The sequence below is a fragment of the Pygocentrus nattereri genome, chromosome 27 (assembly GCF_015220715.1).
Source record: "Pygocentrus nattereri isolate fPygNat1 chromosome 27, fPygNat1.pri, whole genome shotgun sequence".
NCBI classification, from domain to species: domain Eukaryota; kingdom Metazoa; phylum Chordata; class Actinopteri; order Characiformes; family Serrasalmidae; genus Pygocentrus; species Pygocentrus nattereri.
Window position 1 is genome coordinate 23,395,291 of NC_051237.1, and position 23,508 is coordinate 23,418,798.

General features: G+C 43.3%; 1 protein-coding gene across 9 annotated transcripts in view; it reads right to left on the reverse strand.

Moving 5' to 3' along the window:
* LOC108441796 (disintegrin and metalloproteinase domain-containing protein 11-like) overlaps nt 1–23,508 on the reverse strand; it is a 44,690-nt gene that overhangs the window by 13,875 nt on the left and 7,307 nt on the right. For 8 of the 9 annotated variants that reach the window (XR_005129761.1, XR_005129760.1, XM_037535458.1 and 5 more), the window contains 18 exons: nt 20,689–20,752; nt 20,480–20,540; nt 19,738–19,823; nt 16,592–16,660; nt 16,053–16,124; nt 15,762–15,928; nt 15,181–15,265; nt 12,275–12,365; nt 11,652–11,703; nt 9,588–9,687; nt 8,877–8,948; nt 4,303–4,395; nt 3,898–3,978; nt 3,529–3,579; nt 3,069–3,132; nt 2,359–2,464; nt 1,208–1,327; nt 883–1,051 (listed from right to left, as the gene is read on the reverse strand). Coding sequence is in view for 7 of the 9 variants with exons in the window: in XM_037535458.1 (XP_037391355.1) it covers nt 883–1,051; nt 1,208–1,327; nt 2,359–2,464; nt 3,069–3,132; nt 3,529–3,579; nt 3,898–3,978; nt 4,303–4,395; nt 8,877–8,948; nt 9,588–9,687; nt 11,652–11,703; nt 12,275–12,365; nt 15,181–15,265; nt 15,762–15,928; nt 16,053–16,124; nt 16,592–16,660; nt 19,738–19,823; nt 20,480–20,540; nt 20,689–20,752 (1,603 nt within the window). In the remaining 2 variants the exon portion in view is untranslated. The remainder of the gene's footprint in view (nt 1–882; nt 1,052–1,207; nt 1,328–2,358; nt 2,465–3,068; nt 3,133–3,528; nt 3,580–3,897; nt 3,979–4,302; nt 4,396–8,876; nt 8,949–9,587; nt 9,688–11,651; nt 11,704–12,274; nt 12,366–15,180; nt 15,266–15,761; nt 15,929–16,052; nt 16,125–16,591; nt 16,661–19,737; nt 19,824–20,479; nt 20,541–20,688; nt 20,753–23,508) is intronic. The other variant, XM_037535453.1, reaches the window with a different exon arrangement.

Consider the following 23,508-nt stretch of genomic DNA (forward strand, 5'->3'; position numbering starts at 1 on the left):
ACACACACAAAATACACACACTACACACACAATATACTCACTACACAACACACACATATACACACACAAAATACACACACACACACACACACACACTCACAAACACACACATATACACACACACTCACAAACACACGCACACACACACTCTCTCACTACACACTAACACTAAAAAACACACACGCTACACACACTACACTAACTGCACACATACATTACACATACATTACACACACTACACTCACTACACACATACACACACACACAAAACTCCACCCACACCTCCAGCCTTCACCAACAGTTACACAATTTTTCCAACATTCCAGTATCTCAGCAGCATCCAGTCTCAGAACTGCAGCACTGATATTGAAATTCAACATTAAACTACCATGGATTAGCTGCTTTCAGAAGACTGAGACGCTAAGGTGTCTCTTCTGTTTCATTCAGCTGATTTTAATAGGATCATGTACAGTGAAAAAGCAAAGTGCAGAAGAACTGAAGACTTGATGGCCCAGCCGCTGCTACATGGTTACCAATAAACTATCCACCCTCACAGAAGGTCTGAAGGAGATAATGTAAGATGAGGCACTGGAGAACATGGACAATGCTGCTGGTGGTGGCCACAGAATGACCAAAAGAAAGCAAAGGCATCTCAGGAGGAAGAGATCAGTGGATGATGTTGCCATGACTACCACCTACTCATGCTGCAGTGATGATAAATCCTCACTGTCCCGTCGGTCTCATCATAAACCGAACATCTTACCTTCAACAGAAATCTTTACTGGACATGATGGAGATGGATTATGTAAGTGCGTATATGAGTGAGTGTGTGTGTGTGTGTGTGTGTGTGTGTGTGTGTGTGTGTGTGTGTGTGTGTCTCACCCCGTGGTTGGAGCAGGTCGGTCCTGAGCTGGATCCAGGGCAGGTGCTAATGTTGAAGGAGCTCAGTGGAAGGCAGCGGCGCTCCAGACACATCATACTGGGACCACATGGAGTTCCATCCTCCACATAACCCAGATCAGATCCATCTTCTAACACAGCATGACCCCCGCTATACACACACACACACACACACACACACACACAATAAAACTAACCAAATTCAGTGTTGTTGTTAATCATTACCTGGTTTGTCATTTGAGCACGCTGTCACACACACACACACACACACACACACACAAACACATACACACGCATGCACACTAACCGGCAGTCCAGATATTTGTTTTGGTGGTAGATGGTCAGGCTGGTCAGTTCCCCCTGCAGGTCCCCAAACTTTGGCTTTTCTGTCACATTGGAGCAGAAAAGAAACCCACACAGAACATCTCTGCAACACACACACACACACACACACAGATACATCTCAATATAATAACACACATGGCACTCAATGGCAGAAGAAAAACAAACACAAACAGGTGACAAATTAAAGGAAAAATGCAAATAAATTGTTGAGAACTGAAGCTGCCTTTCTAATAGATTCTACAGTGTCAGGAACAGTTCTGGATAAATGGAACGTTATTCTTCCAAAATCCATTTATTCCGTGGGTGTTTTGTCGAAGGTGGTGGAGAACGTGGGCCAAGAAGCTGCTCCAGAATCTCTGGATTAAGGATTTGAGTTAAGGATAGATATGTGTGGTCATAAAGTCAGAATAAAGTATTGATTTGCTGTGACTTTTCTCCTAAGAGGGCAATGATCAGCAAAAAGCCTCCCAAAGAATAACAGAGCCCCCTGACCCCTCACTGTAGGGGTCCAGCGTTCAGGTCTGTGCTGTTTTCTTGGTGTACACTGTACACGCACTCTCTCACTTGTGGAGAACATGGTGGAGGATGAGTTGTCTGACCACAGTAATGTTCTCCACATCTCTGGAGATCAGCGCTGATGGTTTTTACTCCACTGGCCTCTCGGATGGTCACTGGTCTTTGTAACGAAGGGTTTCTGCATTGCAGCCGTGCTATAATATCCTTCTCTGTGTAGTTGTGAATGGACTGACCTTATCAGCTTAGCTGAGGAACATCTACTCTGACATCTTACACATTTCATCACAGTGTCCAGTCCTGTCCACTGACGACTTTCACACCATCTAAATACAGTGTGAGCGGTGTTAGAGTGAAGCTCTTGCCATCAAAGCCCCCATGATGAAACCTAATGAACTCAGTCACGTAGATCTACTCCTCTCCATCATCTGGATCCAAAATTAATACCAGCCCAGAGCTGGTAGGATCTTAAATGATTAATGAGATCATGCAGTTGACCTGTCTGGAAGCACCTGCCCTCGTTATGTTTCTCCACTCATTTATTCGTGTTTTCATCTATGTTTTTTATCAGTCTGTATCCTGTAAGTGAACAGATCGTACGGTTTATTGCACTGGATCCAGCTCTGTCCTCCTGCAGCGCGACCACAGTTTCCCTTCTCTGTTCCTTCAGCGTTTAATTTCTCATAGCAGAACCGATCTGCTGCACCTGCGCGCACACACACACACACAGACACACACACACACACACATATAAGAGGCTGATAATATAGAACAAAACGAGAACTTTTCTTTGCAATGTCAATAAATTTTTCTCCCTTAACACTTTAGAACCCAAAAGAACTCTAGAACCTTCTTCTGGATTCCTGACTGTTTTCACAGTAAGAGGCTTTTCAGTCACTGCTTAAAGAAAGTGTTACATCATAAAACCAATTATGGACAAAATACAATTATGATCTGATTTCATTTTAAAGGTGAGTCACTGCAGGTTAGACCTCATCACAGAGCGGTCAGTGTAGGACTGAAGAGGAAACTTGTGATGCTGAACTTCCTAAAAAGTACTGGGTTTTAATCATGGCCTCGTATGTATGTAGCTAAAGGCTGCGTAACGTTCGGTGCAGCTACTTCTTGTTATTGTGTGTGATAGTTATTTTTAAAATCCTGTGTTTGGCCTGTTACTCTGTTTTGTCTCCTAATTTACATAATCACAGCAAAATAACAATATACTAAAATCTGTTTAGTTTTGGACATTTACCTCCTCGCACTGACCCCATACACTTCTTACTCACTGTCCACACACTCTCTATACTCACTGTAGCCCCACAGTGCTCTGCACTGATTGTCGAGGTTTCGACAGCGACCGTTATAACAGCGACCCTAAAGAGAGAAACACAAACAAGGAGTCAAAGAGAAAAATCCTCTTTATTTATTACAGTGCAGTGTTACAGTGTGCTTCAGTGTGCTGTGTATTAGAGTGCACTGTAATACGGAGCGCTGAAATTTGTGCTGTGAATCATAGTGAGCTGTGTTATATTGTGTTTCAATGTGCAGTGTTATAATGTGTATTAGAGTGTGCTCTGTTATAATGTGTATTACTGTGTGCTCTGTTATAATGTGTATTAGAGTGTGCTCTGTTATAATGTGTATTAGAGTGTGCTCTGTTATAATGTGTATTACTGTGTGCTCTGTTATAATGTGTATTACTGTGTTCTCTTTACTTTTTCATTTCCTTTTTACCCACAGTTAATTCGACTTTCTGAAATAAAATACTACCTGATTGTTATCACACATGTAGCCATCCAACTTGTGAACATTGTGTGGACACTATAAGAAAAGAATGTACATATTTTAAAAGTGTGCTTACCATTAATGGAGAAAAAGAGCAACTAAAACAGACATCACTGTACTAAATATACTCAGGCATTATGAGTATTTTTACTGCATTAGTCTAGAGTATAATGAGTACTGTACTCCCCGGAATCGGACTAATCCTGCCCACAATAAGAGTCCTTCACAGAATATCCTCATGAATAAAAGCAGAACATCATAATAAAAACATACAATTAACATGCACACATTTCTTGAACACACTACAGCCTTATGACTGTACTTTGGCTCAGGTGCAATGAGTTATTACTGTACCTGGCTGGAATCTCCAGTGCAGGTTTCTGGGATATCGCAGTCATTGACAGCATCCCGGCACATCACCCCTCTCTGTTCGTACTGCAGCACCAACAGGAGCACAAAACTCTGTCAATGCAGTGACACACTAACACAGGGATGCACAACTCCGGTCTTGGAGGGCTGGTGTCCAGCACAATTTGAAGGTTTCCCTACCAAAACACACCCACTTAACTTGGAAATGAATAGATACGTGTAATCAGATGTGTTGAAGCACGTAATCACTAAGCTGTGCTGGACACCATGTGGTGAATTATGTTGTGCACTCTGCACAACGTAATTCACCAACGTTACACATTAATCTTACATATCAATGGAAAATTACTCAGGTGGCTATTTTCCCATTACTGCTTCATTGAGACTCACCCTGCATTCTCGACAGCACAGGCCGTTACTGCACATTGCATCATGGGTAAGTGTGCATTTCTTACAGCAGGATCCTCCACTGCGTGCACACTCCTGCACATTAACATTCACACCAAATAAATGAAGAACTACATAAATAAACGAATGTTAGTATTTATTTATTACACTGTAAACAGCTGTATTATTTTCCACATCTGTAAAACTGAGGATCCGAAACAGAAATTAATGTCATCTATTCTATCTAATGAGTGTTAGAAACAACTGCTACCTGCAGCTCAATTGCACATGTCAAAGCTCTCAGTGATGACAAAGATTTGTGACTTGATGATCTTTAACTACAGTCAGATGTGATGAAGCTGATTTTGACAACTGGAAACTAGTCTGGCAGTGCTCGTATTTGTTGATTAATATAGATTAATGAAATTTCCAGGAAGAACATTTAATATAGTTATTTGTACACTCTGCAAGGCAGCACAGACATTCAGTAGAAAGGAAAGCGAAGGTACAGGGAAAGCGAGAGAGAGAGAGAGAGAGAGAGAGAGAGAGACTTTTTGACTTTCAAGCACCTTTAACAAGCCCAACAGAAAAACAAAAAACCCTAGTTATCCAATTTTCACCATCCATAAACACACCACTCACTGCCTGCTTTACAAAGTCACTACAAACCCACCCTGATCGTCAGGCTCACAGATGAAAACCCGCACTCCCCACACAAGAATGTGTCTACATTATCAGTGAGACTACAGTAGGCATATTCCAACAGGAGTCGCCTAGACACCATGCCCCTCACCATTGGAATAGGATCAGTTCCCCTGTGCCCTCTGATCCTGTTCTTCCTGCTACACCAAATAGCCAGTTTCACCGCTCCATACAAAAGTTTAAAAGAATGACCTTGTCCCTCCTTGAAACAGAGTACTTTGGTCCGAAGAGAAATAAGCTCTGGTCAAAGCTACCTAAAATCACTAAAACCCACTTTCTAACTAAAGCTAAATCTGGCGTAGGCAAGAACGTTTCAGATGCCCCACAAAAAGGACACCCATCTCCAGCTAAAGGATCAAGTCATGCCACGTGCCTGTTTGTGGCTAGTATCCCATGTACGATCCTCCACTGGAGGTCTCCCGCTCTCTTTTCAATGGGCCTTTTGTACAGAAACCACCAGCTACCTTTAGGTGAAGAGTCTGCCCCCACAACCTCAGTCCATTTGGTTTCCCGCAGATCCATGAGAGACCGAAAGTTCAAGACTTAATGCATGCCAAGTACAATGATCGTTTGTTTAGTCCACTAAAGTTCCCAAGAACTGGGGTCTCTAGTGAAAGGAGTTTCCCTTGACCATCCTGCCAGTCCTCCCGTTCCACTTTGACCACCAGCTCTGGAAAGTTCACTCCGGCAGTCCGCCACAGGTACTGTATCCAGAACCTGTGAAACCAGGCCACTGACCTGAGACCAACCATGTCTGCCAACAGTCCTGCTGTGATCTACGCTATACCCCTCCTCACATGACGAAGTTTACTGATTCCAGCTTCCAAGAAGCTGACCCTCAGTGCACCAGAGACCTGAGACAGTGTCGGAAGAACAGAGCTGAAAAACAAAGGCTCCTTGAAGATCCACTTGGACAGAACTGTGCAGCTCTCCCTTGAAAAAGAAAAAAGGTGCCAGGCCTCCACAGCTGCTAAGTAAAAATAAGTCAAAACTCCCAAGTCCACTGTTCCCAGCGAAAGGGAGAACAGGTGTCTGCCCAGGCCCATGTGACCAGCAAACCGCAGGAGGACACAGGCCAGATCCATCCAAGCATGATGTTGGTGATACAGCAGCTGCTGCACTGCCTGTAACCGCAAGACAGCGTCTCTGGAGCGGATATTCATCAGCCCTTGTCCACCCTCCTGCACAGGAAGATATAACACTGCAGCCCTCAACCAGTGCTGACCACTCCAGAAAAAATCCACCATCGCCCTCTGAATAGCGTTAATCAGGTCTCCAGGTGAGTTTAGTACAGTGAACTTATGCCACAATGTTGATGCTATAAGGTTGTTGGTGACAAGAACTTGCCCCCTATATGATAACTGGGGTAGCAACCATGACCATTTAAGCAACTTGATGCACACTTTCTCCATTAGCCCCTCCCAGTTCTTAGCCTGAACTTCCTCAGTTCCTAACCAGACCCCTAAAAACTTCAACCCATTCCTACCCCACTGTACACCACCTGGAAGTAGTGGAAGAGAGCTATTCCCTCTCAGACCACTCCTTAAAGCTTCTGTCTTATCCCAGTTTATAAGTTTTTAAAGACTCTGTCAAACACTTAACATCAGCATCATGATGTATCACCACTGTAATATCATCAGCATAAGCAGACAGTTTAATGGAATTAATCCCACACTGCAAACCTGACAGCTTTTTCCTCAGTAAACAAAGAAAAGGCTCAACTGCATAGAGTAGAGCTGTCCTGACAGTGGACAGCCCTGCCTAATCCCCCTGCTAACTGGGACTGGACGACTTAGACCACCTCCTACCTTAATCAAGCAAGAAGTGCCAGCGTACAGTAACCTTACCCAGGATACAAACCCTCCCCAAAACCAAAGGCTCCCAAAGTATTAAACAAATACTCATGCTCAACACGATCAAAAGCCTTTTCTTCATTGAGGGACAGAAGGCCAAACTCAGAACCAGACAGTCTAGCAAAATCCAACTAAAACTTTAAGTCTATTAGCAATACAGCGTGACAGGATCTTATAGTCAGTGCAAAGGAGTGACACAGTCCACCAGTTCTTAAGCAGGCAGAGGTCACTTCTTCGGCAGAAGAGAAAGGACAGCACGCTTGCAGCTCTGTGGAAGCATGTTTGCATCAAAGCTAGCTTGCAGAACGCTGAGAAGATCTTTCCCAATGACCCGCAGAAGGCCTTGTAAAAGTCCACAAGCTCGTCCAGAGGTGAGCTGATGCACAGCTTCTGTAACCTCTTCAAAAGTTAGTGTGGTATCCAACGCTTGACTCTGCTCTTGATCCACCTTGGGAAGATCTGCATGCAGCACTTCAGAGTAATACTGGTCCATACCTGCAGCTGTAAACAAGTCAGAATAGAAACGTTCCTCTAGCCTCCGCATCTCAAAGGGATCTGAGGTAACGGAACCATCGTCCTTCCGCAACAATGCCAAAGACTGACAATCAACAGTGGATCTTTCCAAATGAAAAAAGAACGTAGTGGGAGCATCCATATCATTAAGAGACACAAACCATGATCTAACCAGAGCCCCCTTTGCTTTTCCATTTAAAATAGCACCTAATTCCTGACGCTTTATAGTTAAAACTGTCTGTAAAGCAGGGACATTCTGATTCATCATAAGGTCTTAACCCTTACAGTATCCTGCTCCAACACTGTATAGCTGTCCTCAGTCTAGCTGTAGAGTACGATGTAAAATTCTGACAGAAAATTTTAATCTGCACCTTCCCAATCTCCCACCACTGCATTAGACTATCAAAATCCCCCTTTCTTTCAATCCACTTCCCCCAAAACAAAAGCCTTTGTCTACAAAAGTTTCCTATTAAAATACCATAAACAACTTCTACTAGTATGAGACACAATCAAGAAATCAACAGTACATAGATGATGAGCAGAAAAAGAATTTGGGAAAATATTAGACTGACTCTCACACTGACCATGTCTCACTTTATGGGAGACATAAAGTCTGTCCAGTCGTGCTGCAAAAACCCTCTCAGCAGAAACTTTTACACAAGCATTTACACATGCCCTCCTCCACCGACACCACCAACTCAGACTCACTCACTAACACAGATCCTGCGCTACACCCCTCATCACTCGGCCCTGCCACTACGTCACAACACTCACCACTGACCCCAACACCGGTTACACATTCACCTCGACCAGCCTGCTGCTGATCCCCCTCACTCTCCTGAACCTTCTCCACCACCAAGCGCTCAGTCACCTCCTGAGCCGAGGACGTGCCTTCACCCGGGTCACCTCCACCTCAGCGGTCTCACTGTGCTCGGCCACCAACACCAACAATGAGAAAACGAAAATCAAAGAAAAACACGAGAAAAAAAGGAAACTCTCCAATACACCACAGCTCCCCAGAGAGAGAGAGAGAGAGAGAGAGCAAAAGCGAACTCGAGAGAGAGAAAGAGAGAACGAGAGCAAGAGAGAGAGTGTGAGAGAGAGCGAGAGAGCAAGCGAGAGAGTGAGAGAAAGAGCGAGAGAGAGAGACTGAGAGAGAGCGATGGAGGGAGTGAAAGAGAAAGATCGAGAGAGACAGAGAGAGAGAGAGAGAACGAGAGCAAAAACGAACTCGAGAGAGAGAAAGAGAGAACGAGAGCAAGAGAGAGAGTGTGAGAGAGAGCGAGAGAGCAAGCGAGAGAGTGAGAGAAAGAGCGAGAGAGAGACTGAGAGAGAGCGATGGAGGGAGTGAAAGAGAAAGATCGAGAGAGAGAGAGAGAGAGAGAGAGAGAGCGAGAGCGAGAGAGAGAGAGATGTATGACATGTGTAGTAAAATGTGTGAAGTAAATATTCCGGCTGTTTGTTTTAGTCATAGTTCTATTCTATTCACCCTTTGGTAGGTAAACTTACCACCTGCGAGCCGCAGTCACACTCCTCTCCGGGCTCCACAAAACCATTCCCACACTCAGGAGGGTCCAGAAGCTGGACACAGAGAATTGGATGGGTGAATAATTTAGTGATATCTGGTAAAAAGAAGTTCAAGCAGAGTAAAGTTCAGCATCACATTCCCATCACCAGCACGTTCTCTTCACCACCACATTCCGACAGCAGCACATTTTCTTCACCACTACATTCCCATTATCAACCTTCACTATTCTCATTACAAGCACAGTCCCTTCAGAACAACATTCCCAACACCAGCACATTCTCTTCACCAGAACATTTCCTTTGTTAGCACATTCCCATTATCAGCACATTCCTTTCACCAGCACATTCGCTTAACCATGACATTCCTTTCACCATCACCTTGCCATCGTTATCACATTTCTTGTCCCACACATTCCCATCACCACCACATTCCTTTCTGTGTTCAGTGCCATTTTCCCTTAAGCACTGCATTCCTTTCAGAACAATATTCCCTTCAGTGCCACATTCCGAAAGAGACCAGTCCTTACTTAAGTGGGAGTTTAAGGGAAGCATTAAACATAGTAATAAATCAGAAAGATTCAAGATTAAGATTAAACATTATAAAGGAAACATTTTTGCATACAGTATCTTAAAGCACTGGTCAGAGCAATGCAGCTGACTAGTGATCAGTGACCCCTGATTTAGGTCTCTTACCTTGTTGGGCTTATTAAAGAGGCAGCTTCCTCCACCCTGGAGCAGGAACTGCAGATATTCATCCACACTACAGCGGGAGAACTTCCTCGGGAGGTAATACCTATAAAACACACAAGCATGCACAGACAGACACACACAGACACATGCACAGACAGACAGACAGACACACACACACACACACAGACACATGCACAGACAGACAGACAGACACACACACACACACACACAGACAGACACACACACACGCACGCATGCACAGACAGACAGACACACACAGACACACACAGACACACACACACGGACAGACACACACAGACACACACGCATGCACAGACAGACACACAACGACACACACACACACACACGCATGAACAGACAGACAGACACACACACACACACACACACACAGACAGACACACACACACAGACAGACAAACACACACAGACACACACACAGACACACACACGCACGCACGCACAGACAGACAGACAGATACACACACACACGCATGCACAGACAGACAGACACACACACACACACGCATGCACAGACAGACAGACAGACACACACACACACACACACACACAGACAGACACACACACAGACACAAACACACAGATGTATATTCTCTGTATAATATACTGTCTGTGGGAGAAAAACTGATTATATCAATGACTTTGAAAGTTCATGGCTTCCTCTACTGTTTGGGGCCTGCTGTGATCTGACCACTCAAACCACTGTGGGAGGGGTCAGAGAGACATGTGATCAGATAACATCTGCAGTGTGAATGTTAGTATCAATGCTCTAATCAAGAGCATCATCACCGAGACTAGAGCAGCTGTGACTTCTTTCTACTCTCCTGTCCTATTAGCTTATTAGCCATGTCTGCGCTCCATGTCTGCTCTCATACATTCACATCACCCGCAACTAACTGCTCATTCCAGTCTGATGAACACAGACGGAGACAGATGTAGTAAATGTGGGTGGAGCGTTTTCATACAGTCACCAAATCAGAGCAGATCTGGTCACTGGAGACATTCAAGACACTTGGAGAAGCAAGTATAAACAAGCACAAATTTCACTGTCTGTTTATGGGCAGATCACTTGACACATATGGACCTGCAGTGTGGTCAGTATTGCAGTGTGGATCTGCAGATCGATCAGTATTGCAGTGTGGATCTGCAGATCGGTCAGTTTTACAGTGAGTATCTGCAGATCGATGAGCCAGTGTGGATCTGCAGATCGATCAGTATTGCAGTGTGGATCTACAGATCAGTCAGTATTGCAGTGTGGATCTGCAGATCGGTCAGTATTGCAGTGTGGATCTGCAGATCGGTCAGTATTGCAGTGTGGATCTGCAGATCAGTCAGTATTGCAGAGTGGATCTGCAGATCGATCAGTATTGCAGAGTGGATCTGCAGATCGGTCAGTTTTACAGTGAGTATCTGCATTGTGGTCAGTATTACAGTGTGGATCTGCAGATCGATGAGCCAGTGTGGATCTGCAGATCGATCAGTATTGCAGTGTGGATCTACAGATCAGTCAGTATTGCAGTGTGGATCTGCAGATCGGTCAGTATTGCAGTGTGGATCTGCAGATCGGTCAGTATTGCAGTGTGGATCTGCAGATCGGTCAGTATTGCAGTGTGGATCTGCAGATCAATCAATCAATCAATCAACCATTATTTTGACTTGGAAGTACATTGAGGGCAACCCTCATTTTCAATGTAGCCGAGCATTTACAAAAACAGGGATTGACATGACAAAGAAAATAATAAGTACATTTAATCATTGTAAATTAAAAGAAAATTTAAAATAACAGTGAATAAAAGATAAAAGTAGATAAAAATATAACTTGAGATTTAAATGGTAAGAAATTAAGATCAAAAATAGATAAGAAAGTATTGCATCAGTATTGCAGTGTGGATCTGCAGATCGGTCAGTATTGCAGTGTGGATCTGCAGGTCGATCAGTATTACAGTGTGGATCTGCAGTGTGGTCAGTATTATAGTGTGGATCTGCAGGTCGGTCAGTATTGCTGCAGTGTGGTCAGTGGATATTTACCCCGTGTCCTCCATTATACACCCCAGCCAGGAGTCGGGACACCGGCAATCTGCTGGAAAAACAAAGAAAGAAAAAACATTTCAGAAACACTTGAGAAAGAGCTGCTAAGTCAGGATTCATCACATCAAACATAAACAGATGCTCTCATGGCTGGTCAGAGAGGAACGATACCATCAAAGAGATGATTCACTGCAGAATCACAGACATAATGATGAGCTCTGATGGGGCAGCATAATAAAGAAGCGCATCAGTTAAAAACAGAAGCTAAAATGTGTTCATTCAGTTCAGTCATGTTCTGCATGTTCTACAGGCTCTCCTCACATTCTAATGCTACGCTCAATGCCTTGTACAGAATATCCTTTAATGCAATATAAATGCATTGATTGGCTGAAGTTACTTGGCAATGTTTACAGATTTTGATCTGATGAAAAAAGAAAGGAGAATAAGACAGGCTAGAGAAAATGCTCTGAATCATAGCACATACCCTACATCCTCATAAAACCTCACAAAAACAAAGAAGTGACACTGTGTATACAGAAAGAAACGAAAGACTAAATGAGGAACATGCAAAGGGGGGGGGGGAGGGGGCGGAGACAGGGCGGAGCTGTAGGCGTCTGTTTTACCTGCAGTATTGCGAATGTTGTTCCACTTCATGCCGATGTTTTGTCCCAAACTCTGACAAAGGGAAACAGCCACAGAGCCCACACTGCCATACTGGAACACACCAAACACAATAAGCACAAACCATAAACCATAATCACTGCATTTCCATAAGAAACACATATGCTAACAGTGCAGTGTGACAGACCTAATGCTCACATACCTAATGCTCACATCAGTAAGTGCAGCAAAGGCTTTTACTGCTGGTGCTTTCATTACATTTAACAGTTAAAAACCACTCAAAGTCATCCTCCTTCTCAGAGCCGCAATCAGAAACAATGTATTTTTCCAATTGGGTTACAGATACAAGGAATTGGTCTTGGTGAGTCACACATATACGACTAACACTGAACAGACCAAACAAATACAGACTGATAACAAGCACTAAACTAAGAGACAATTAACAAAAATAAATTTAATGGCAAATAAAAAACAAATAAGAAAGAGTAATAAAGAGCTAGTGTGAAATGAGCTGAAGAGATGTGTGAATATTTGCACATTTGCAGGTCTGAGTCTTTACTCTGAACAAAAGCAGCAGAGGCCTGAGTGCTAACGCTGACTGCCCAGCAGGTGTGGATGGGTCAGAAACACAGCCAACAGCAGAGACAGGCTGATCAGTGAACTCTGGCTAAATTGACTTCCCACAGGATTATGTCTCACCCAGACCATTACTGAAGATACTTAATCCCAGCATTTTCACACGGGCGCAACCATAAAATAAGGTACTTGGTGAAAGCGCAGCTTCAGTCAGTGATCAGACTGAAAGGACTGAGGCTGCTAGAGGAAGAACTCACAGAACTGAAAAACTCAGAGAACTTCTCCTGGAGTTCTGGCTTACCCTGGGAAAACCAGTGTCTGTTGGAATGGAAGTCTTAATGAACATCCGGAGAACAGTTTAGGATCATAACCAGTTAGTAAGAGAACCTGGTGCAAATGGTCAGGAAGATACCGTTTACATCATTTCTGATATAATGAACTATATACTACAGTCTGAATGTCTCAGTAGGATGGAATATGGAATTCATATCAGGGATTTGTGTGGGCTCAGGAAGGATGTCAGCTTAAAGAGGTTAAAAGGTGTGTTTGATGGTGAAGATTAACGTTTTGGTGTTGAGGATCATCAGATCAGATGGTAAAGATAACGTGTAGGGTCAAAGTTGTCTGTATATTTTAGCTCCCAGTGTCATGGAAAAAGTGGTTGGGAAATGTCTGATGCAGACTGTTACTGGATGTTTGTTACCCATAAAATGCAGTTCAGTTTCCCTGAATGAGCTCAGAGAAAAAGTTTCTTCTTTTCGCCAACGAAAGAAAAGGGAACATTATGCCTCAGATCACAGGGTATGAGCATGCAGAACAAGGTGGGTTCCTGAACAGAATTGGGATTGGACGAAGCAATGCTGACCAGAGCAAGATAAATGACTGCAGCCAAAGTCTTAGAAGGTTTCTATGCTTTTGCAGGGTGTAAAGACCCAGCAGAGGAGAAAGAGAGAACCTGGCAGAGGGAGAATAAAAAGGTCATCATGTTAAGCTCTGTGATGAGATGACTCATCATGGTCAGATAAATGTTAAATATTCTTCACTACAAACTGAAGACGAAGAATTTTTGGCAAAGTTGTAGAGAAAGAGGAAGAGATTCAGACGTGGTCACCACAAAGCCATCATGTCTCAGAACCCTGCTACACATTACACTATAACTCTATTACAAACTTCTCCACAAATCCATTACACACTACACCACAACACCATAACTACACTACACACTACACCACAACACCATAACTACACTGCACGCTACACCACAACACCATAACTACATTACACACTGCACCACAACACCATAACTACACTGCACACTACACCACAACACCATAACTACACTACACACTACACCACAACACCGTAACTACACTGCATGCTACACCACAACACCATAACTACACTGCATGCTACACCACAACACCATAACTACACTTCACGCTACACCACAACACCATAACTACATTAGACACACTACAACATAACTATATTACACATAACACCACCACAACTACACTACAACACAACACCATAACTACATTACACACTACACCACAACACCATAACTACACTGCATGCTACACCACAACACCATAACTACACTGCACGCTACACTGCAACACCATAACTACATTAGACACACTACAACATAACTATATTACACATAACACCACCACAACTACACTACAACACAACACCATAACTACATTACACACTACACCACAACACCATAACTACACTGCATGCTACACCACAACACCATAACTACACTGCACGCTACACTGCAACACCATAACTACATTACACACACTACAACATAACTATATTACACATAACACCACCACAACTACACTACAACACAACACCATAACTACATTACACACTACACCACAAAACCATATCTCAGTCACACATTACACCACAACACCATAACTACATTACCCACTACATCACAACACCATAGCTCAGTCACACACACTATATCACAACACCGGAACTCAGATACACACTACACCATAACATCATAATTACATTACACACTACACCACAACACCATAATTACACTACACACTACACCACCTCCATAACTCAGTTACACACCACACCATAATACCATAACCTGGTTATACACACATTACACAAAAAGCTCAGTTATACACAGTAAAGAAACTGATCTGAAGTTGAAGAAGACAGTTTAACTTATTTTACACACAGTCAGTAGTGCTGTGTAATCAGTATTTGGGTATATGAGTCCTAAACCTCCCACTCACACACACTGCAGATAACACTAATCTGCACATCATGAGCTCTAATTCAGACACACACGCAGTACCTCATTGATTCCTCCTCCTCGTGTGATGGAACACACTCCTCCAGTGTACGCAGATCCACTCCGGCTGCTCTGAAACGTACTGCCACTAACACACACACACACACACGTACGCGCACAAAAAACACCCCCACACCCACACACACACACACACAAAAACACGCCCACACACCCACACACACGCCCACACACACAAACGCACACACGCGCACAATTTTGCAGTCAGTGTGTGAGTTCTGCTAAGTGTGTGTGTTTGTGCTATGCTGTAGTTCTCTGTAGGAAGACCACCCAGGTTCTCGCACAGTCTCCCGTCATCTCAAGGCTTGGCCACTCAGCTGGATCCTGGTTGGTCTTCCTCTGAGAACCATCAGGCCCTTCAGCTGATCCAGAATCCAGCTCATCTTCAGTCTTCCTCAGTTCACTCGTGTTGCTGCACTGCTGTTCCCTTCACTGTTTTCCTGAAGCTGCATCAGATGCCTACCAACCCAAAAATGGACCAGCCTCTGCCCCAACAATGTCAAAACAGTGTGTATGTTTTGTAGTGTGTGTGTGTGTATGTGTGTGTGTGTGTGTGTTAAACTCACGATAGAAGCTGGACTGAATCAGGGTTCTCCTGTAGGTTCTCCCTGCGGTACTGCATAAAGTTCTGCAGTGTCATCAGGGGGTTGGAAACCACAGAAACCGGATTCCCTGATGACCAGGTCTCCATGGCAACCAGCACAATGCGGGTGTTGAGCTGTTCCTTGTAGATCTGGGTGCCACAGCATTGTTCATAGCAACAGCGCAGAGAAGAATGAACAGATTAAACTAAAATAAAGTTTTAATAAAATTGTAAATCAAACCAAGACTCTTAATGAAAGATCAGAATCTCTCACCGCATCCGCCATGTTCACCACTGCTTTGGCAAAGTTCCTCACCTGAGCGGTCGAGCGCCGCAACTGTACAAACTATGCACCCACACACCCACACACACCCATACACAATGTATCTGTGAGGAAGATCTGTGACTGCAGGAATGAGCAGTGACTCTTCTAATGTCCATAGTTCTCATTAGAATGTAAAAAATGATGGACAAGATAGACCAGAGCAGAAGAAGCAAAGAAGATTTCAGAAGAAGATTCTTTAAACAGACACACCAGCCAAATGTTTGTGTTTGTTCATGATTGTCTGGTCAGTTTTTTCTGATTTTAAAGCACAAAAAATGTTTCACTGTTTCAGGTTTTTCTGTAAAATGAACTCAATTTAAAAAAAACCAACCCAGAAAACAGACTGTGATTCTGACCTCATAGATAATTCCTCAATTTTCAGCATTCTGTCTTAACAAAGAATACAATCAACACACACTCTCACGCACGCGCACACACACACACACACACACACACACACACACTCAAAACCCAGACTGATATCTGACCATTTCAAAGTCATTGATGACCATCAGCTCAATATATTTCGTCTCAGTGTGAACTCTCGGCCTGGACACCTACAGAGAGCGAGAGAGAGCAAGAGAGAGAATTGATTTTTAAATGACACTTTATTAGCACATTAGTTTGCACACTCTTTAAACAACACATACACACACAACCTTTAGTGGTATTCAGCAGAGGGTCACACTGAAGAGCTCAGTGACTTTAGCATAGGATGTCTCCTCTGTCACAAGTCTATGTGTGAAATTTCTGTCCTGCTAGATCTGTCCCAGACAACTGTAAGTGTCGTTATTGTGGAATGGAAGTGTCAAAGAGCAGCAACAGCTCAGCTACAGAGTGGTAGAGACCATACAAACTCACAGAGGAGGGCTTCCGGCTGCTGAAGCACACAGTGTCTATCCTCTGTTGAATCACTCAATAAAAGTTTCAAACTGCCTCTGGAAGCAACATCAGCAAAGGAACTGAGCAGCAGGAGCTTCACGAAATGGGATTTCACGGCCGGGCAGCTTCACACAAGCCTAAGATCAAAATGCACAATGCCACGTGTTGGATGGAGTGGAGTAAAGCGCCAACACTGGACTCTGGAGTAGCAGAAATGTGTTCTGTGGAGTGAGCAGTCAGCTTCTTTATCTGTCAATCTGATGGATGAATCTGGTTTTGGCGAATGCCAGGAGAACATTACCTGCCTGACTACACTGTGCCAGCTGTAAAGTTTGGTGGAGGATGGATGATGATATGGGGATATTTTTCAGGGTTTGGCCTAAATCTCTAAGTTTCACTGAAGGGAATCTTAATGCTTCAGCAGACCAAGACATTTTGGACACTTCCAGCTTTCTGGGAACAGTTTTAGGGAGTCCCAGGGAACAAAGCAAGGTCCATAAAAGCTGGGTTAGTTTGGTGTGGAAGAACTGAGTGGAAGCTGTTAGAGCTGCAAAGGGGGATCAACTCCATATTAATGACCATTGATTTAGAATAGGATTCATAAAAGCTCCTGTAGGTGTGATGTAGAGGTGTCCCAGTACTTTTGTCTATAGAGTGTATTTTGCCTCAAAAGCATAGTGTCTGTCCACGACACCATTACACTACACTTTCAGTAAATGCTAACACACCTAAGAGCCTGTCACATCATCAAATGAACCCTCTCTAGTTTTCTCACTACCACAGAAACAAAATCTTCCCTCCCTGCATCAGGATCAGCACACTCTACCACCCACTGCAGAGCTGCTCTTCTATAGGAGGTTTGCACAGGGACTCCACAGCCTACTGGGGAAGAGCCGTGTGTTGTCACAAAGCAGCTTTACAAAAGATCCGGTCCGAGCCCCCATGAACATCACCAATGTTGACAGTGGCAAGGAAAAACTCCCCAAGAGCAAAAGGAAGAAGCACTGATTAAGTGATTCTTATTAGTCCCACAATGGGGAAATTTCACCTCCGCATTTAACCCATCCGTGAAGTGAAACACCACATTCACACTAGTGAACACAGTGAGCACACTTGCCCGGAGCGGTGGGCAGCCCTATCCGCAGCACCTGGGGAGCAGTTGGGGATTAGGTGTCTTGCTCATGGGCACCTCAGTCACTTACTGTCAGCTCTGGGGCTCGAACTAGAGACCTTCCGGTCACAGGGCTGGATTCCTAGCCTTCAGCCCATGACTGAAAAGAACCAAGACTCACAGAGGAACCCCTTCTCCTCTGGTCAAAGAGAAAAGTGCCCCTCCTTCTCCGGACCACCGCTTCCACATCAGTGGTGAAAGAATCGAAGAGCTCCTGGTCTCTACTGACGCGGTGGTCCAGGTCCTGTCTGAAGGAGGCAGGCAGTGCTGACATCACCTCCCCAGGACCCCCTGCAGCAGTTGGCCAGACATCAAAAATTGATAAAAACTTGGCTTGATTTCTAGTTCACCCTGAGCTCTTAGACGTCAAAGTTTTGTGAGATCTGCACAGTAATTTGAACCAAGAGGTTGAAAAACAGAGGCTCCTCAGACAAATATGGAAAAATATATATTTCAAATATTTTTATGAAACATTATGAATATTCTTGCAATATATGAAAATGGCCAAGAATGCACTTCTGAAATAGATTTTTTCAGTTGTGTGTCAACACCTACAGGTCTCGCTTCTGTCGTGTTAAAAGATCATTTGATCATTTTTAAAATGAAGAGACTGGAACACAAACTCATTTCTAAAGATATCAGACAGTGAAATGTTCAAACATTTTCAGATGCATTTGATAAACACATTTATATACAGTTTTTTTTTGTATGGTACATTTCTATGTGTAATATTTCCCCAAACATTTCAAAATAATGAATTTTAAAATATATTTGGCTAATATGGCAAAATATTCTGAAATACATTTTAGTGTTTGAAATGTATTCCAAATATATGAAAATAGAAGTCCATATATTTTTTCCATATGCTGAGAGACTCTGTCCTGGAAGCCCCTGAATACGGACTGATAAAACACAGTGGCCCCCTAGAAGTCCATCTCCTTCAGCTGTGACACAAACAGGTGCCTCTCATAGCTTAGATGCTCCACCTATGGTAGTAAACCAGGCTGCTTACATTCTCAAAGACCTTATTTGCCTGGACAAATCAATCAGAGCCTGACCGCCCTCAATCACAGGCAGAGACCCAGTTCAGCACTGGTCAACGGGTCAACAGTCCTGAAATTTTCTCTGGGGTTAAAAAAGTGGTTTCCACATCTTCACATTATCTCTACTGTTCTGCACTCCTGTTTGTGCCCCTAGAGAATGGACATGAAACCCGACCTGACCATCAGGTTCTGTTCTACTTGCTTCAACTTCATTACTGGAGATCAAAACACTCCAATCAGTGGCAGCCACTTCAGCAGTGCACACTCTCATGGCATCAGTGGCCACTGCCTATCCACCCTACTGCTAGTATGTTATCTTTTTCCGCTAATATTAGGCCCTGAGTCCTCGCTCAACTACTGCCGCTCCCCACAGCCCATTACACAGTGTACTGTCAAACTAAATAACATGAATGAAGCAGCAGGAATGAAAACTACCAAAGCAGAAGAGCTCAGAAACCCCATAAAAAAACTAAAGAGAAACATCAACCAGTCACGCTTTTAAATGATCATTCCCTCCATTCACACTTTCCAATCTTACTCGTCGTTTGGTGCGTTTTAGTCTCTCTGAGCGGTCAGGGTTGGACAGCAGCTCCTCCACAGACTCATCTTCATTCAGTGAACAATCTAACACACAAAACACAGCATGTGTGAATAAAAACGGGCAAGAGATGAACAGAAAACCCCAAATAAACCAGTAAAGAAACATAATGAATGCATGCGGCTGTATCCAGACAGGTGAACTGCATGAAACCAGCACATTAGAACCATCAAAACCAGCACAGGCTTTTCCCGAGAGCTGTAGCTCATTAATCACAGTGGAGACCAACACTTTGAACTGACCATCAGACCTGCTCTCTGTATTACAGTAACTCCTCTGAACAGAACACACTCATATATTCGTATCTTTCTGCAATATTCTGTATAAAGGTTTTTATAGCATATACTTTTGGAGCTCTAAAGCAGCCTAAGATTGTTCATAAATTCAAAAATAAATATCTTGGGTTCTCATTATTATAATGTTTTAACCATTACGTCTCCCGCTCTGTGTTTCGGTGTTAAACCTCACCGCCTGACTGTTAAAGTGACACCATCAAATACTTCTCCACATGTCAACAATCTGATTGGTTGCTTCTTAGAACGTGTGTGTGTGTGTGTGTGTGTCTGTGTGTGTGTGAGACTGTATGAGTGTGAGTGTGTGTGAGACTGTATGAGTGTGATTGTGTATGAGTGTGTGTGTGTGTGTGTTTGTGTTTGTGTGCGCGATGACTGCAGAGCAGTACCTGAACAGGAAGTTGTCAGTTTAATATCTGGAATCTTCTTCACCAGGTGAGCATCACTGACCTGAGAAACAACAGTGACTAGAGTCTAAACTCAACAGTGACTAATAACTATAACACGTAATAATGTAATGAGTAATTATAAACCAATAATATTTAATGATAAAATCAGTAATTATAGGATAATTGTCATTACATTACAATTACATTACCTGGTCAGTGTCATTGATGAGGGGCTGAATGCTGTAGGAGAACACACCATCTGAGAACACACCGCTGAGAGAACACACAGCAGAGAACACAGCAGGTTACAGTTACACAAAACTCAGCATCATTACTGTTACTCAGTATCCACATATTAGCACTGCTATAATTCTCTGTGCAATAACCTATTATAGATTTCAGGGCAAAAACTAACCTTGGCTGAAATCATTTGAGCAAAATTCATTTTTATCAACCTACACATCTCTGATACAAATGAAAACAAACTTTCATTTCCAGATTCCAAAAGAAACAAGATTATTGAAAAGAGGCTTCAAACACTGACGTATTTTAGCCCACAAAATTCAAGGATTCAAGGATTCAAGGAGATTTTATTGTCATTCGCATCACATGGTACATGAGGTGGAACGAAATTAAGATCTCATGGTCCAGTTTACACCCAAGAGCTGTTATTAAAATAGATAAATATAAGGTAAATACACATAGATAACAAATAGAACCACAAAATAGAACAAATAGAACAAATAGACCACCAATAGAACAAATAGAACCACAAAAACATAAATCATCTACAGGACATTTTTGTGATTACTCCAAGTGTTATATGTGGGGCAGTCGTGGGCTGGAGGTTAGGGAACTGGCCCTGTGACTGGAAGGTCGCCGGTTCGATCCCCAGTGCTAACAGTCCATGACTGAGGTGTCCTTGAGCAAGACACCTAACCCCCAACTGCTCCCCAGGTGCTGTGGATAGGGCTGCCCACTGCAGATAGGTTCACTAGGTGGAATTGGTCGAGGTGGAATTTCCCCGTTTGTGGGATTAAAAAGTATCGCTTAACTTAAAACTCCCTTTAGTGAATATATGTAGTTCTGACTGTTTACTTTGGGGGTCTTGTCTGTATCAGTGTGCTAAACTAACCCCCGTGTGGAGGCTAAAGCCTGTCTAGCTCTCACTGTGAGCCATTTATTTTGTTTGCATTTTGTTGCCTTGTACTGAGCAATGACAAAGTTATCTATCTGTCTGTCTGTCTATACGCTGCTACATTACACACAACAAGAGGAGATTAAAATAATATAGGAGTGAATTCTGTACAGCTCACAAATCACCGTCATGCCTCCCTCCGGCCCGGCTGAGACTGCAGCCATATTGGCCGCTGCAGACAACAGTTCCCAGAACTCCTCACTCCGTCAAGTGACTCAGGACTCTACCCAATCCATCTTTCATCGCTCAGCTCCTCCAGACTACTGATTATTCAGATCTGTTCCTTGTTTCACCTGTTTGTTAGTTTAGTATTTAAGCCTGGGCTTCAGCTTAGTGTCCTTGTGAAGTATCATCACTCCTGTCTGTACCAAGCATTTCCTCTGTGTTTCTGCTGCTCCTTGTGTGACCTGTTTTCTGTTCACCTCGTTCCTAGCCTTGTTCCTTTGTTCTGTTTTGGTTTATTGCTTACTAACCTTCTGCTGTGGTTTATGGATTGTGGGTTTGGATGCCCTTATTGATAAAAAATTCAAGCCTATGCTGTGAGTGTCTGGCTGATCTTACAATCACGAACACTAAGGATGGAAAAGGTGAATCTGGAGAAACATCTGACTGATTGCTGTCAGAACTCACAGATGACATTGCTATGGAAACGTGAGAAGACAACCAAAAGCACGCTTAACAATATTAAATATACAAGTTACATTTTAGCCAGTTTTACGTTATGCCCTGCTCTCCAATTACAGATGTAGAATAATATTATTATGTAACAGATGTGAAACAGAGCATTTCACTGTAAAACAGAAGTAGAGCAGAATTTTTTTTTGTATGGAGAGATATTATGCTTGGCTGAAACTACAGGTGACCTTGCCACTTCCAACTGTATTTCTCAGAACCCCTCACTCCCTCAGGTGAATTCCCCGTTCTGCCCCTTCTGACTTCTGATCACTTGCACCTGCTCCTTGTTAATTGGTTAATTAGCTCAGTATATACACCCAGGCTTTAGCGCCGTGAGCTGGAGAGCAATGATGCTGTAAATCAGAGCAACTTGCACAGTTAGACTTCGCCACGAAGTCATTTACCTGGTCTCAGTGTGCAGTTCAGAGTTGAAGGGGAGTTTGTAAATAGTGGAACGAACACAGTTGGAGCTCTCGTTCCTAACGTAATGGCGGGCTGATAGAACTGTGGTATGACATAAACGTCAGAGTGAACTATCACTACAGGTACAGAGGTTTATTATTGTTTTCCGTTTGCTTGGAGAGCGATGGGGCCAGATTTTGGATCGCCCCTTTGTAAATAAAACCTCTCAAACTGTCATCGACTGCATGTGTCTAGCTTAATCTGCTAACATTAAAGTGTACTTTGCCTCTATGCAGATGGCAGACATTGAGGTGGTCCAGAAGGTCCTGAGTAATCAGGATAAGGCTCTGGGACACCACCAACAAGCCATAGCTGACATTACTCTATCTGTTGGGGATCTCCAGCAGCAGCAGGATAAGCCGCAGATGCAACTCACCCAACTCCTTGCAGGGATCAAAGATGCTGCTACACAGCTGCAGAATTCCTTTTACTCTTGCTAACCCTGCTTGAGTGACCTCTACTCCTCAAAGTAGTGGTAATTAAAATGCCTTTTGTAACATCACATTTAGCTGATAAATTGTTGGACTGGGCTACTGCTGGGTGGTTTTGTTGAGTTTAACTTTTGACCAGTTTTTGAAGGAGTTTAAGATCATTGTTGATCACCCTTGTGATGTTTGCTCCTGTGGTGAAGTCAACTCAGACAAGGAATTCATTCAGTTTTGTCAGAGTTCAGTTTTGTCCTACGCTTTGGAAT